Below are 16,788 nucleotides of genomic sequence, written 5' to 3' on the forward strand. Positions count from 1 at the left end.
CTTCCACAATCCACATTATCAAAACCATTGGTGTTGTGTGCTGGATTCGAACCAACATCATCTCCGGTCACGCGCTCCATGCAGGAGGTGTGGAAGGAAAATGGCCATTGACACTGGCCACATACTGTAGTAGATCGGGTGATGTTGTCATGGCCAGTGGCCTTGGTTGGCTGAAGGGCGATGTAATCTATTATTGGATTATTAGTGTAATTAGTAATGCATTGTGTTCATCATATGAATTCCTCATGGGGCAGTATATTTGTTTTTTTATTATTATCTTTATCTTTATTGTTGTTGTTATAATAAACCCTCTTGATTGTTGATTCATGTTATATCCATTTAAAATATGACAACTCTTAAAACAGTCGAGGGCCATAAATGCAGACATTTCAAGGTACATTGTTTTGTGTTCATAAAGTGCGCATTACAGGGTCACATCCTGCATATCTGTGATTGCCACCATAAATAAATTACCATAACGACCATTATAGTATGTTGGGACTTGGAACTGCTTTTCTCTTCAACTCAGTCTCAACTGCTTTTCTCTTCAACTCAGTCTCAACCTCAGCTTCATTGTCAGATCACAGGTTTACTGTTTTAAAGAAGCTCCACCGTTGGTAGTTTTCAGGAAAGGGAAGAAGAATAGCAATAGAAGTAGTTAAACAGGTCAGATATTCAAATATTACTGATGTGGGAATCCAGGTGAATGGTGCACCCACTGCACCTGACCTAGTCACATGACCAGGAAGTATAGCTCTTGTTCCTCCTGTCGTATCTGGGTCATAAGGGAACCGGCGGAAACACAAGTCCATTTCCGGAGGCGGGGAATAAAGAATCAGCGTCAGAGACCGGAGCTTTCATTCTCAAACAATTCCATTTTATTGTCAGAGTTCTCTTAACAATCTATACGTTCGAGTCAATTCAACATATAGCGCATCTTATTCATAGGTTCTGCTTTATCCTACTGAATGTGGCATCTGCATGGGTCCAGAATCACAGAGTCCTGTTTGCTTCCAATGTAAGTCATTATATACAGAAACATTTGTTAAAGATAGACTTCCTTCTTTCTGTGAAAGTCAATCACAATCAGGCTCCTGTCTAAACAATAGCTCGGACCGCCTTCTCCTCTCAGGGCACTGATTTATATTAAACCCTGTTTGTCTTAACTCATCTCGGCTGGCTTGACTGAAGAGGGCAACTGGCTTAGTGTCCGACAGGCACTGTTGCCTAATCCCAGAATACACTTTGTGAGAACCAAGCACTCGGGGTGTGGTATTTTGGATTCACACCATATTTGGAAGTGTTACCTTGACCAATTCACTGCAGCTGGCAGTCACCACTAGAATCTTCCCAAATAGCCTAGTGACGTTTTGGTCTCCTCTTGTTATCAGACACTTTAACGGTTTATGTTTATAATATATTAATATCATAATAATTTCATATTCCATAAGCACAGGACCCGATATTCACGACACTCCCATTAAAGAGCTATTTTGACTCTGCTGCAGATGATAGTGTTTCTCGTCTCATGCAGGGTGAAGGAGAACTCATGGTAGGCCAAAGCTCAACCTTGTGTAGCACAGAATAATGTGTAAGGCTACACTTTAGTTTGTTGAGGCTATAATGCTACTGCTGGCCTTTGTTTGATAGCCTATTTGTTTGAGCACATGGATGCTTACCATGTTTTTAACACTTTAATTTGTGTCAACATCATTGTGTTTTATTTGATCTTATTCAAATGTATTTATTTATTCATCCCAGATTACAAATGAAGTGACTTCCAAGGAACTGCTGTGCTGTGTCTAGAGACCTGGAGATACTGGTGAAACGGTATACATTGTATGTGTCTGTGTATTTTAATGCATTTTTAGTTTTGTAATAGCTTCTTTGTAGCTGTGGTGCTGGAATTGTCCCCGCGCTCCTTGTCCTTGCATTGTGCTACAGGAGTTGTGTATCATTCACTGCAAAGCAAAGTAGGTTTATGCTGTATGTTCTTTTAATGATTACTTGAATACAGTGTTTGCATTATGTTGTAATACTAGGGCTGGCAACTAATGCATTTTGTCTGTTTCCTTAAAGGGACCAATCCAGCCACTGTTGTCCATTATTATTTTACCCTTTTTTATTTGTTGCTGTTTATTTTAGTTTTTCATTTGAGGTATAGTAGGTGCTGTAGGCATAGATTTTAGGTTGTATTCATAGTGACGTGTTTTAATTGGTTTTCCCTCCTCTCTTCCTTCCTCTCTTGGGACTGCACCGTGGGACCTTTGGTTTCAATTGGTGTGCATCTTAATCCCTGACACTGCATGTTTTTATATTGAATATTAGATGTTCTATTGCTTGAGTTGTTTGATGCCAGGCCTGTCCATCTGTCCCCAATAGTAATTTGGTAGAACCGTGTGCACGGGCCGACCCGCCCTTCCCTTGCCAGAGGAGAGTAACTAACTTGTCACTTGATTCGATAAATCTTGCCTTACTGACCTATTATTACCCTGATACTTTTAACAATTTGAATGTATTCTGTAGCTATATTGTAATAAAGTGTCCTATTTTTCCACAAAGTGCCTCTTTTACATTGTTCCTGTGTATGGGAGAAGTAGTTGGTCACATTACAGTGTTGAACATTCTAATGGTTTACTTTAGGGGCTCCTCCTGCCCACAAGCAGGAGGTGGTGTAGTCGGGCATATTATTAGTACCAGTTACGTATGAGTAGAGCAGGGGTCTTCAATGTTTTTCAGGCCAAGGAGCCCTTGGCTGAGAGAGGGAGTAATGAAGCAGGGACCCATATTGGATTCATGTTAAATGCTTATTCTCCGACATTTAACGACTTAAACCCTCAATACTTTATAAACCTGACCTTTGGCTCGGTATTTGGTCTACTCTTTTGTCCCTGTACACCAAACCACTTCGCCGAAAATAGCCGATCTACAAGCTCACACCGCTTCTGCGACGCGTTGTGAGCTTGTTGATCTGCTATTTTCGACTAATGTTCCCCCCAGAATATGGATGCGAGGGTTCAATTGGTTAATGTAACAAATACCTGCAGTATCTCTGAGGACCCCCTAGGGGTCCCGCACTCCCTGTTGAAGACCACCGGAGTAGAGTGAATGAATACTAGCAGGTCAGATATTCCAGATATTTATGATGAGAAGAGAATGCCTGTGTATGTATGCAAGATATTGCATACAATACATGCATGGTCAGAAGAAATGGCAATGGAAAGAGGCAGTTAAAATAAAATACACACAGTCATTAGTGTGTGTGTGTGTGTGTGACAGAAAGATCATTTATAGCACAATATTAGCAACTTAATCCTTACAGTACTTCTTCATAATGACAAATACTGAACATGGCACATCTCCAAGCTCACAATACGTGCATTGCGATGTGTTGTGATGCGTTTTAAAAAATGTGATATTATCAAACATGTCGGTCTACATTTCCCAAAAGGAAATGCATCCATTTAATTCAGTCGCAGGGATAAAACGTAAAACAGTGAATAACCAGACTCTTATCAGCTGCTGAGATGATTCAGTAATACATAGGACTACGCTGCCCTCTGCAGGTCACAGGAGCATATTGCAGGGAGGAATATTGAGGTTGGTGTTCGGTGACATTATGTTCAAGCCTGATTTGACCCTTTAAGCCCGGAGACCACCACAGCTATAACTACATTCTGACAGACAGTGTTGCCCTTGGTTTCAGGATGGGCGGGTAGGCCCAACCAGGGGCGTAGCCATTGGTGGGCATAGGTAGGCCTGGGTCCACCCATTTGTTTTTTCTGCCCACTAGCCTCGGCTAGTGTTCTGGCTTCGCCACTGGGCCCAACCCCCATGTCCACCTGATATGGGAACTGGAGGCGGTCACGGTAGTCAGTGGTGGAAAAAGTACTCAAATGTTCTACTTAAGTAAAAGTATCAATACTGCAATGTAGAAGTAGGCTACTCTGTTACAAGTACTCTGTTAAGTACAAGTCTAGAATTCAAAATTTACTTTAGTAAAAGTACAAAAGTATTAGTATCCAAATGTACTTAAAGTACCATAAGTAAAAGTACTCAAATGTTTGAAAATAGTAGATCTACAAGCTCACAACCCTGTAGATCGGCTATTTTCAAATAGCCTATGTATAAAATAGGGCTAAAGTGGTTAATGTATGTTTTATAATGTAATAATAATCTGTGTGAGAGTGTGTGTCAAAGTAATCAAAGTACCTACAGTTGTGTCAAATAATTGTTGTGGAGTATAAGTAAAAGTATTGACAATTGGAAATACTCGAGTAAAGTAAAAGTACCTCAGAACTGTACTTGAAGGAGAATGTTGGACTAAGGTTTTCTTACATTTTCTATGACGTTATGATATCTTAGGATGAATGGTACAGTAGAAAGATTTCATAACTCCATCCCGGGTCCGCCACAGCTTAAAACGTGCGCGGATAGGCCTTGCGCTAGATCGCATATTTTACGGATTGATAATGTTTACTTATTGCATCATGTTGGGGTAAGCAAGATGGCGGCGCCCTGTAGCCGGCCGGCAAAACTCTTCAAACAAAGTTAAACACTGCAGGTTAAAGAAGACGAAATGAGTGACAGAAAAGAAGAAAAGCAAGGAAAGAAAACTCGAGCAAATCCGATGATGGAAAGAGACATCGAAGAGCTCCGTAAGTCTGTAGACACCTTGGCGACCGACATGGCCAAGGTGCTGAAGCAGCTGAAGACGCTGACTGAACTAGTCAGCGAAGTGAAGCAACTCAAAGTGGTAATTCAGGAAAAGGACAAAGCCATCGACCAGCTGGAGAAGAGGGTACACGATTTAGAACAGTACTCAAGGATGGATGATGTTATCATCACTGGCCTGAAAGTCCAACCTCGCTCGTACGCCAGAGCTCTGGAGGGAAGAGGAGAAGTCGCCGCGGACGCGGCGACTGAAGATCTGTTGACGCTGGAGAAGCAGGTGTTGAAATTCCTCGAGAATAAAAACATCAAGCTTGATGCAAACAGCATCTCAGCGTGTCATACCCTACCAAGGAAGGACAAGACGGCCACCCCTGCTATCATAATGCGCTTTGTGAACCGTAAGCACAAAGCAGATTTAATGATGCAGGCGAAGAAGCTGAAGGGAACCCAGGTCTACATAAATGAACACCTGACAAAGAAGAATGGAGAAATTGCACGAGAGGCCAGGATCCTGAGGAAAAATGGAAAAATCAAGTCAACGTGGACCCGAAACTGCAAGGTGCTAATCCGACTAAATGGAGAGACTCCAGAGGAAGCAAAGACAGTAACGGTAAGAGAACTTCACGACCTCGATGATTATAAATGATGTTACTGTCTCCTCCACGAGTGATGAATAGATATGTAGCCATGGATAAAATGCTACTATTATTCATTACATCTTTTTTTGTGCATTTTTTTGGGGGCATTGCATGGACACGGACTTTTTTTTCTATAAAAATGACAGCTGCTCTATGTTTTTTTTTTTCCTCCTACATTTTTTCTACATTACTTTTGCATGGATATCCTGGGTTTGCGCTTGGATCTGTTTGCATGGCTATTGCAAGTTGCATGTTCTTCCTCTCTCATCTCTTTACCTTGGAATTTTGCTTTGGGATCTATATGGGAAGGATAATAGCGCTCCAGACAGTAATTCTTTTTGCAGCCTGGACTAGGCAATGTACTTTTTCTACTTTTTTGCATGAATTGCTATATGGACCAGGTGTATGTGATGGAACTATGGCTCTATGGGGAACTTTCTGTGCTATGTTTTGGATTTTTTCTTTTTTTGGATTTTTCTCTATTTTTACCGCTAAAATTTTCACCAAAAAGGATGGACAAACTGCTTTTGTTGAGTTAGAACTGTGTGTGGCTGCGTGTGTGTGCTTGCATGCGTGCGGGTGCGTCTTGATGCTATTGTGTGTGCTAAAGGGTGCGTGTGATTGCGAGAGTGCGGGTGTGCGGACACATGTGTGCACCCTAGCGGTTGCGTGTTCGTGCGTGCGTGAGTGCTGGTTTGCAATCAGGATCGACAGTTGTCATTTCAAATGGAATATGAAGACATTTAGCAAGGACTGTGAAAATAACAAAGAAAATGACACTTAGTGAGGAGGAAACTGTGTTCCCATTTCGGGACATAGATGATGATGAACTAGAATCTGTTGATTCCGTTACAGGGGGTGACTCCATACATCAACTGCACTTGGCTTATGAAAATCTTAACCTGAAAACTTTTGACCATATGGAATATAAAATGCATGATTTTGATAATGACATAGATCCTGAAAATAACTTCTATAATTGTATGAGAAATACCTGTGAATACTATACGGATGAACAATTCAAACTCACTAAGACTGAAGGAGAATTCTCTTTAATTCACTTTAATGCCAGAAGTCTTTACAGAAAATACTCAAAAATTGAAAAATATCTAAGTCAGTTTAGTAGATTCAATGTTATTGCTGTTTCTGAAACGTGGCTTAATAAAGACAAAGGCTATAATGTAGGAATGGAGGGATACGAGTTATTCACATTGGATAGAACCTGTAACAAATCAGGAGGTGTGGCATTATATATTGATCAGTCTTTAAGGTGTAGCATGGTTCCATCAATGACAACCATCATGGATGGAATCATGGAATGCCTAACAATCGAAATAGATGTTGCAGAAACTAATAATGTTATCATTAGCTGTGTATATAGAACACCCGGATCCTGTTTAGATATATTTAATCAAAAACTTGACCATATGTTCGGAAATACTAGTAACAAGACACACATACTTTGTGGGGACTTCAATGTGGACCTTTTAAACCCCCATGGGAACCCCAAAATAACTGATTTTATAAATGCAAGATATAGTAATAGTTTATTCCCAATAATTACCAAACCTAGTAGAATTACAGTAGATACAGCCACATTAATAGATAATATATTTATAAATAAAATAGAATGCCACACAACAGCAGGATTGCTTTTAAATGATATTTCTGACCATTTACCTGTTTTTGGTATTTTTAAACAACTTCTGAGCAAGGAAACAAGTAACAGTAAATACAATCTCAAGCAGACAAGATGTAGAACTCCTGGGGCTGTCGCTGCCCTAAAAGCAGATCTTAGCACGCAGGACTGGAATGAGGTCTATGTTAATGAGGACCCAGACCAGGCCTATGAGGCATTTATATCCATTATACTGGAACTCTATGATAAGCATTGTCCAGTTAGAACAGCAACGAATAAAAACAAATCCAAACAAGATAGGCCATGGCTCACAAAAGGCCTTGAAAATGCCTGTAGAAAGAAAAACCTACTGTATAAACTATATATGAAAAATAGAACCAAAGAAGCTGAAAAAAGGTATAAAATATATAAAAATAAGTTAACAAGTATTATAAGAACTAAAAAGAAGGACTATTATCAAGAGCTATTGGAACAGCATAGGTGTAACATACAAGGGACTTGGAAAATATTAAATAGTATAATAAAAAAAGGTAAACCAAAACCAGAATATCCAAACCAATTTATCAAAGACAATTTAATTATTCAGGAAACTAAGGAAATCGTGAACGAATTTAATAACTTCTTTGTTAATGTAGGACCTACATTAGCAAATAAAATTGTAGAGCCGAGAGACACAACTGGTATTAATGAACATAATATTAAATCAAATCTAAGTTCTATATTTATCAACAAAGTGCATGAAACTGAAATCGTAGAGATTGTTAAACATTTTAAAAACAAAAGGTCTACGGACCACACAGATTTAGACATGTTGCTAGTAAAAGAAATAATTAACACAATTGTAAAGCCATTAACCTATATTTGTAATCAGTCTTTTTTAACTGGCAAATTCCCTAGTAATATGAAAATAGCTAAAATTATCCCGATTTTCAAAAGTGGAGACAAGTACCAATTTACTAATTACAGACCAATCTCTCTGCTCTCACAATTTTCAAAGATTCTTGAAAAACTCTTTGCAGCCAGGCTCGACAACTTTATTGAAAAACATAATTTACTCAGCAAACACCAGTATGGGTTCAGACCAAACAGGTCAACCTCAATGGCGGTTATAGACCTAGTGGAACAAATAACAACAGCAACTAACAATAAACAATATACAGTAGGGGTTTTTATTGATCTTAGCAAGGCATTCGATACTATTCATCATGAAACACTTCTGAAGAAAATGGAAAGATATGGAGTCAGAGGCAAGGCTAATGAATGGTTAAAAAGTTATCTCAGTGACAGACTCCAGTATGTGCACATGAACAGCATCGATTCAGATAGGAAAAAAATAACTTATGGAGTCCCACAAGGCTCAGTCCTGGGTCCAAGACTGTTCATAATGTACATAAATGATATATGTGAAATCTTTAATCAAATGAGCTGTGTCCTCTTTGCAGACGACACCAGTCTGTGTTGCTCCGGTAAAGACCTGGACCAGCTCCTGGACACAGTACAAAATGAACTGTCAGTACTTAAAAAATGGTTTGACCTTAACAAATTGTCACTTAATATAAGTAAAACTAAATTCATCATCTTTGGTAATAGACCAATTACCAAAGGGGCTAAAATAACGATTAATAACGTAGAAATAGAACGCGTATTTGAAACTAAGTTTTTGGGTATTACAATAGATAGTAAAGTAAATTGGAAAACGCATATTAATAACCTAAGGACCAAAATATCAAAGACCATTGCAGTAATGTACAGAATGAAACCAATACTAAACCAAAAGTCACTGTACTTATTGTACTGTTCCCTCGTACTCCCATACATGAGTTATTGTGTGGAAGTGTGGGGGAACAACTACAAAACGGTTATTAAATCAATAGTTTTACTTCAAAAAAAGGCCTTAAGAATTGTAAGCAAATCAGACTACTTTGCCTCAACAAATCCATTATTCATTGATTTTCAAACTTTAAAACTACAGGATCTAGTTGACTTGAGTACCGCAATCATAATGTACAAGGCACACAATCATATGCTTCCTACCTGTGTCCAGGAACTGTTTCACCCCAGAGAGAGCCAGTATGAGCTCAGAGGAACTGCCATTTTCAAACAAAATAACGCAAGAATAAATAACAAAAACAGCTGTGTATCGGTAATAGGGGTAAAGTTATGGAATAGTTTAGATGACGATTTAAAAAACTGTAGCTCTAAATATAAATTTAAAAAGATGTACAAATCAAAAGTAATAAATAAATATAGAACCTTAGAGTGAAGTATATTCTAATTTGTATATACAAAATGAGGATCTAGGTGTAGTATAATCGTAATATGTATATATATATATGTGAATGTGTATATATATATGTATGTATGTGTATGTATATATATATATATGTATATATACGTGTCCTATAAAAAAAGACATCGGGTGACAAAAAAAAAAAAAAAAACTTCTTGCACCTTTCATTGCTTTCTTCTCTTTCTTATTGTTTGCAAATTCAAGCGATTGTACTTTGATTATTTATTTATTTTTGTACTCGTTTCTGTCAAAACATCTTGTATGTTTTGATCTTCTTTTTGTTTTGGTTGTTTTGTGTTTGTATTACTCCAGTATGCTAGTATCTCCTTTAAGCATGATGTTTATTAACATGTGCAAAGGGTAGGCATAATAAGCTTAGGCTTCAGCCTACACCTTTTGGTCTGTGTATTACCATCATTATTATTTATTATTTATTACTACGATTATTGTAATTATTATTGATGGGAAAAAAAAAAGAGAGTGAAAAGAAAAGTATATGTATATAACTGCCTTACAGACCAAATAAAATCTACTACTAATCTACTACTATGTTGGTGCTGAACAGTTTGCTTGATGTCCTGGAGGATCTCTTCAGAACAAAATGATTTTAATGCTGTTCGGCCATTTTTTGCTGAATGCTTCCAGTTGGTATATGCCTTGGTGAATGCCTTTTCATATTCAGTAGCGTCTTGTGTGCCGACTGTCTCTTCAGAATTTTCAGGTCGTCTCGTTGGTGTTTCACATTTGCTTGGATTTTTGCCGTTTGTGTGATTACTTTGACTTCAGAGGTTAATTGGTCTGGGTTGGCGTTCAGTGTATATAAACAGTTTAGCACAGAGCAGCTCCACAGTACCACTTTGAACCGCAAAAGAAAATCAAACAAAACATACAAATTGCAGTACAATTAGGCAGATGTCCCTTTAAACAATGCATCAAAATGCAGCTTAAAAGTTCTTAATTCCTGGTTAAATCCCTTTGACCTGTGTGACAGAACCTTTAAATTGCAATCACATTGAGAAACACATCTGATTTTCACCCTTATGTTTTCTTGTTTAATTTTTATAAATGTTATTTATTTTTTTCAATTTGATTGTCTTTTTAGTAACCTTCCCACCAGAGAGGCTACCCGTTATAACTTAAGTCCCCTCAATGAGTACACTAGTGACTGTGGTGGTGTGTGACAAACTTGGGGGGCAGTGGGCTGATGACTTAAGCACAAGGTGACTGTAGATGAGATGTGTTGGTGGTGTCGACGTTGAGTAGCTTCAGCGATGAGTTTTCACTGTAGCGGCCCCTGGTTTATGAATGATGACGAAGGTGTATGGTTTCAACGGGTGTATTTATTCTCTTCAACAATGAATGAAGCTGTATTCGAACACCGTGAAAACTATAAAAATGGAAATAAATACTGTTACAGTCAAATCATTTCATAGTTTCACTCAACAATAAAATCAGTGCATTTCAAACCACTGCCCAGAATGACAACCCCAAGCCTTCATTCACCTGCCCCATCTGTGCCCAGGAATCACATGGTGTGGCTACATGCCACATCTTTGCAAAGAAATCCATGGAAGACAAGAAAGCCTACATTTTCGAATATCATCTCTGCTTCGCGTGCCTGAGAAAAGGACATGTTAGTAAAGAATGCCTGAGGCGACATACCTGTGGCGTGTGCAATCGACGACATCCTACCTGCTTGCATGACGACAGAGAGAGACCTATGGGAGAAATGGCGAAGGAGTCCACTTCTGCAAATAACCATTCAGGTCAGGAGACCCATTCCGCCGTGACGCACACAGTGTTCCAAAGAGCTTCTACCACCTCAAGCATTGTTCCCGTCCTCATGTCATCTACAGAGGAACCACAGAGAGAAATTCTAACCCATACCCTACTCGACACGCAGAGCGACTCTCAGGAATGGATGGAGAAGATGGCAGTTCTGGAAAGGGAGAATGCATCTCTGTCAGCACGACTGGAGGGTAACCTGAGTGAGGATGAACACCTGCAGGGGCTTCTGAAGGAGAAGTCCAAGTTGAAGCAGAGACTAGACGAGGCCAGGATGGAACTTCTGCAGGCACGGACAACCCACACAGACAACATCAGCTCTCTAGAGGCACAGATATTCAGAACCAACCGTAGTGTCACTGAGCTGCAAACACTTCTACGACAGCAAGACGAGTCGTCCGAAACCTACAGAGAGAGAACAGACATACAAATAGCTGGTCTGGAACAGCAAGTGCAAGAGGCTAATAAGGGACTCGGGAGTGCTGAGCAGCAGGTCACAGAACAACAGGAACTCATGCATAAACTGCAAGCGGAGTGGTGCGTAGAGAAGACCAGTCTAGAGAAGGAGGTGTCTTTAGCACAGCAGCAGGGCCAAGAGACAGAAGGCTGCCTACAGGAGGAGGTTGCAGCTCTACAAAAGTAAAGAGATGAGCAACAGACAACCTTTATGTCAGGATTAGTGAACTGGAACGGGAGAGGAGGAGGAGAAGACAACTCTGGGAAGAGCAGAGGGACCACCGGCGAGGCAGACTTAGAAAAGGCCTTCATTCTCAGCCAACTTGAATTTGATAACAGACAAGAGAGAGCAGAGTAACGAGGAGATGGTGGTTTCTCCATATCCATCCAACTGATGCCCATTGTAGTGTTGATCCTGGTATCCATCTTGAGTCAGCTGATGGTGTCCACACACCCCTACAGCCTCTACTCCAGACCGTCCACTGGTCAGACCATACGACGGCAGACAGAAAACCTGCAAGTGGACTACTATGACACTAGAGATTTAAATCTGAGCACAAGGGCTCAGAGCTGCAGAAAATTTAGAAGAATGTGGAGGATGACTACGTGTCCAATATCAGAAATAACTGCTGGAAGGAGAGTGAACGACTGGACAATTTATCCTCTCAAACCTCATCGAGCCTGTAAACATTGTGAATCATGATTACTCGGAATGAGTTACCCCGTGTAACATGATTGGGGGGAGTGTCAGTGTCTGTGACACTTGATTCCTTTTAACTTCAATTGTTTCTTTAGTTTGAAGTTGATTTGTTATTTACTTTGCGTATTTTGGCATACCCTTATTTTGACACTTCCTGTTCCTGTGTATTTTGGGCTACTTTTACTTTGACACTTCCGGTTACTCCTTCGGTCTTATTGAGGCATGCTAGCCTCACACACAGACAGACCCATTCATGCAGAGAGAGACGCACAGTAGCACGCACCAACGTGTCTCCTAATTCAGCGCAACACGGTACGAAATGTTTGTTTGCTTGGCTTAACTTTCTGTAGCCTATTTGTAACATATAACCCTGTATTCTGCACTTTAAGTGCGCAGTTTGAGTAAGGTTGTTTTATATATTGTTCACAGTGCCCGTTGTGACGTTTGGTGCAACACTTGAACATCAAACAAATGATTGTTTGATGTTACCTGAAGCCAAGGTGGCTTTGTAAGCAGCCCAGCCCAGTATAGCACCCCTGGATAAGCGGAGTGAGGTACAGGAGTGTTCTTGTTTGTTTGGATTTTCTTTCTGACTTATTTTGGGATCTATTCATTGTTTGTCTGGTATTTTGATTTGGTTGTGGTACACTTTCGTTTGGTATTTGCATTAATTCACTTAATTATATCAACTATAAATTAACTATTTTATTGTTGAATTTGTACTTTGAAAGTGATATTTTGAAATGCACTGATTTTATTGTTGAGTGAAACTATGAAATGATTTGACTGTAACAGTATTTATTTCCATTTTTATAGTTTTCACGGTGTTCCAATACAGCTTCATTCATTGTTGAAGAGAATAAATACACCCGTTGAAACCATACACCTTCGTCATCATTCATAAACCAGGGGCCGCTACAAGCTTTTTTTCTTTTTTTTTGTTGTGAGATCTGACGTTCATAGTGACAGAACACTATGAAACCCCCCCCCCCCCAAAAAAAAAAAAAAAAAAGTCTCGCTAGACGAGATTGAAATCTCGAGATTTCAATCTCGTCTAGCGAGACTTCTGTTTATTTTTTTCCTTCTTTTTTTTTGACAGTGTTCTGTCACTATGAACGTCAGATCTCACAATTTTTTTTAAAATAAAAAGCTATTAAAATATGTGATCTAACGCAAGGCCTATCCGCGCACGTTTTAAGCTGTGGCGGACCCGGGATTGAGTTATGAAAAATTTCTACTGTACCATTCATCCTAAGATATCATAACGTCATAGAAAATGTAAGAAAACCTTAGTCCAAAATTCTCCTTTAAAGGGATATTTCATGCTCTTTAAAAAATGTTGGGTCATTTTATCGTCTATTCAGGCTTTTGTGAGCACCCCACAGTTTTTAAGTTGCTTGATTCAGTATTTACATTTTTGATATTCATTTTATCAGACACGAGTTGCATATCGTTCAAGATTCAATATCTTTTTTTATTACTTCCCATATACAAGTATACGAGAGCAAAATTTCTTGGGTTTCGACTCTTCAACATTGTAGCAACAAATATAAAAAATATCAATAAGTAACAATAGTAAATAACAGTTAACTAAAATATATGTACAACAACAATAGCACACACTGTGATGTGCCTTTGTTAGGTGCTGTGTGCTACTTGTTACTGTGTGTGTGTGTGTGTGTGTGTGTGTGTGTGTGTGTGTGTGTGTGTGTGTGTGTGTGTGTGTGTGTGTGTGTGTGTGTGTGTGTGTGTGTGTGTATTTGTGTCACTGTTATCATCTGGGTGCCTCACACTCAAGACTATATCTTCCTATTTCCAGTGTAATGTTTTCTATTTACACGTCATGCCTTTCCCCATGGGGCATGGTATTTTTGTCCATTACTTTCGCTGTGATTTTGGTCTCATGGTGCGTGGTAATGTAGTGCAGTGTACTGTACTGTTCTGTACTGCAGTGGTTCTCAAAGTGGGGTCCGGGGACCCCCGGGGGTCCTTGGAGGGGTCCCCAGCAAAAATTTGTTAACTTTGGCTATTTAAAAATAGCAGATATACAAGCTCACACCGTGTCACTTCGTGCCATGCTGCGAGCTTGTACATGTGCTATTTTCTTTTTTTATTATTGGAAAATCTTAAGTTTTTTTTTGTAAACATTTTCAGATGGGGGTCCGCGGCCAAATATATATATATCGATTTGGGGGGTCCTTGGCACAAAAAGGTTTGAGAACTACTGCTGTAGTGTGTGTGTGTGTGTGTGTGTGTGTGTGTGTGTGTGTGTGTGTGTGTGTGAGAGAGAGAGAGAGAGGGTGGGTTGGGGAAGAAGAGGGAGGCGGGCATCATTCTCCCATCATGCTTTGCTATGGTCTGGCTGTGTGTGAAGGCTGTTGTCACAGTGCACTTTAATGTCCATAGCGTCTGTCTTCAGAGTCTCTTTGTCCTCCTTCAACGGCAGCTTCCTGTGGCAAACACAAACGCACACAGCCTGGAATTACAAGACAGTTCAAATCATATCGTCGCTGTCGAGCAGAAATCTCATACATCCATAAGTCCAACTTCTTCTTGTTTTGTAAATTAATATACTATTTTTGTACGATAGTGACACACAAAAGCAGCAAAAACGACCGATTTGCAAGCTCACAACGTCGCGAGTGTGAGCTTGTGGGAATCCCTCACAACCTCCAACAAGTATTGTGATATTGCTACATTTATTTAACTAGAAAATCTGAGTACTTCTTCCACCACTGAGTACCAGAGCTTCTGTGACTTACGTCAAGTGTGCTTGTGAATTAAATACATAGGCTATTAGTTATAGTTATAAATATAAATAATCTACCGACAACTACTGTCATCTTAAAGGGATAGTTCACCCCCAAAATGACTTTTTTCCTATCGATTAGTCACCCAATGGAGACTTGAATTCATGGATATTTTTTTGCTTTTGTCGCATTCCTAAGCCAATAATTTGATGACCGGCAGCGGTTCCGACACAAAGACACAAAGAGTCTCCTTTGTGTCTCCTACCGGAACCACTGCCTACCGGTCCGCTGGTCATCAAATGATTGGCTTAAGAATGCGACAAAAGCTAAAAAAATATCCATGAATTCAAGTCTCCTCCTCTCAGGTGACTAATCGATAGAAAAAAAGTATTTTTTGGGGTGAACTATCCCTTAGCCTAGTTCAGACCAATGATTTGCGACGCGACGAAACCGATGCAGAGAAAAGTTGCAGCCGTTTCAATTAACCCGTTGCACGTACAGGCACATGCCGGCTCATTGAGTCACAAGTGATTCAACGTGTCTAATGAAAAGAAACAAATTATAATGCATTTAGCAAACATGTTGCTCACACAAGTCTACCATGTATCTCTCTCACACACACACACACACACACACACACACACACACACACACACACACACACACACACACATGCACAGTTCGCACACACAGTCTAGCCTGAGTCCGTCTTTGCACCCACATGCCTGCGAGAGAGAAAGAAAGAGACGAGCGAATGAGAGAAAGGAGAGCGTCAGCTTATTTGTTAACATTTTTATATAAGAGTATACAATAGATGTAATATAATATAATAGGTTGATGTGCTATGGAAACCAGCCAGGTAAAAAAAGACACATGTAGGCCAGCTGCGTTTGGTTCTGAGTTATAAAGCAAAGCTGGCATTACTGCGAGTGAGTGATCTGAAAGGCTTTATGTGACAACAGTGCAGTAAGGGAACATTCCTCCAGCTTTTGTCCATTAAGACAGCAAACACCTGCTGCTGTGAGAACAGAAAAGCTGCCAAGAATGCTCGGTTTTCAGTGAAACCGAGGAGGCAACCCTGAGTTCACATTCTATATAGCGAGAAGGTGTATTTCAACTATGTCTTTGTCAATGGCTTTATTATGTATTAATGGCTTAGAACATACCGATGAGTAGAGATGAAATGAAATGAAATGAGATTATGTGTTATGTGAGAGAAATCTGCTTCCATCTGAAAGACTACCTTAAGTTATTTTTATTATCGTTTGTAATGTCTGTCCAATTCAACCGCAATGCAGTTTTAGATGCAGGTAGTGCTATCTGGCCCTGTACCCTGGAAATATAGATATTTCATGTTTGTTTTAATATCAAATGAAATTAGGAGAGAGAGATGCTTTCTGTTCATCTGTGGGGCAAAAAGGAACGGGATGTTTGGATCCAGTTTGCATCTTCAAAGACCATCAGAATCCACCTCAACGCGTTTCACTGTTTTATGCTTCTTCAGCAGCCATTGTTACAATATTTCGGCGCTCTTTACCCGATAGTAGAATCTTCTTTTACTTTTGCCCTGCCGTTTGGTGCCCCCCTGACGTTGGTGCCCAGTGCTGCAGCACCTAAGTCCTTGCATTAAGCCTGCACTGTTGACACGTCAGTCAGAGTGGGCTGGTACAGTAGGTGTTCTTTGTTTTAGGAAATATTAGTAGTAGAAAAAAGGAGGGGCCTAGTATAGGCCCATGCGGGACTCCAGTCAAGAAAGTATAAAGGACCACATCACCACTTTTCAACCTATCCTACTAAAATTGGCTTATGGGAGGACCGGCGGACCACGTCGTCACGCGCATGTCACTATGACAGAG

At 39.8% G+C, this 16,788-nt stretch overlaps 1 protein-coding gene across 1 annotated transcript in view; it reads right to left on the reverse strand.

The window, feature by feature from the left end:
* Positions 1 to 13,996: 13,996 nt before the first annotated feature.
* LOC308079980 (neural cell adhesion molecule 2-like) overlaps positions 13,997 to 16,788 on the reverse strand; it is a 195,602-nt gene continuing 192,810 nt past the window's right edge. Inside the window, exon 17 of the mRNA XM_080421658.1 lies at positions 13,997 to 14,632. Within this exon, the coding sequence (XP_080277784.1) occupies positions 14,524 to 14,632 (109 nt within the window). The 3' untranslated portion in view covers positions 13,997 to 14,523. The remainder of the gene's footprint in view (positions 14,633 to 16,788) is intronic.

This window comes from Gymnoscopelus braueri, assembly GCF_963280865.1.
Source record: "Gymnoscopelus braueri genome assembly, chromosome: 23".
In the NCBI taxonomy this organism is placed as follows: domain Eukaryota; kingdom Metazoa; phylum Chordata; class Actinopteri; order Myctophiformes; family Myctophidae; genus Gymnoscopelus; species Gymnoscopelus braueri.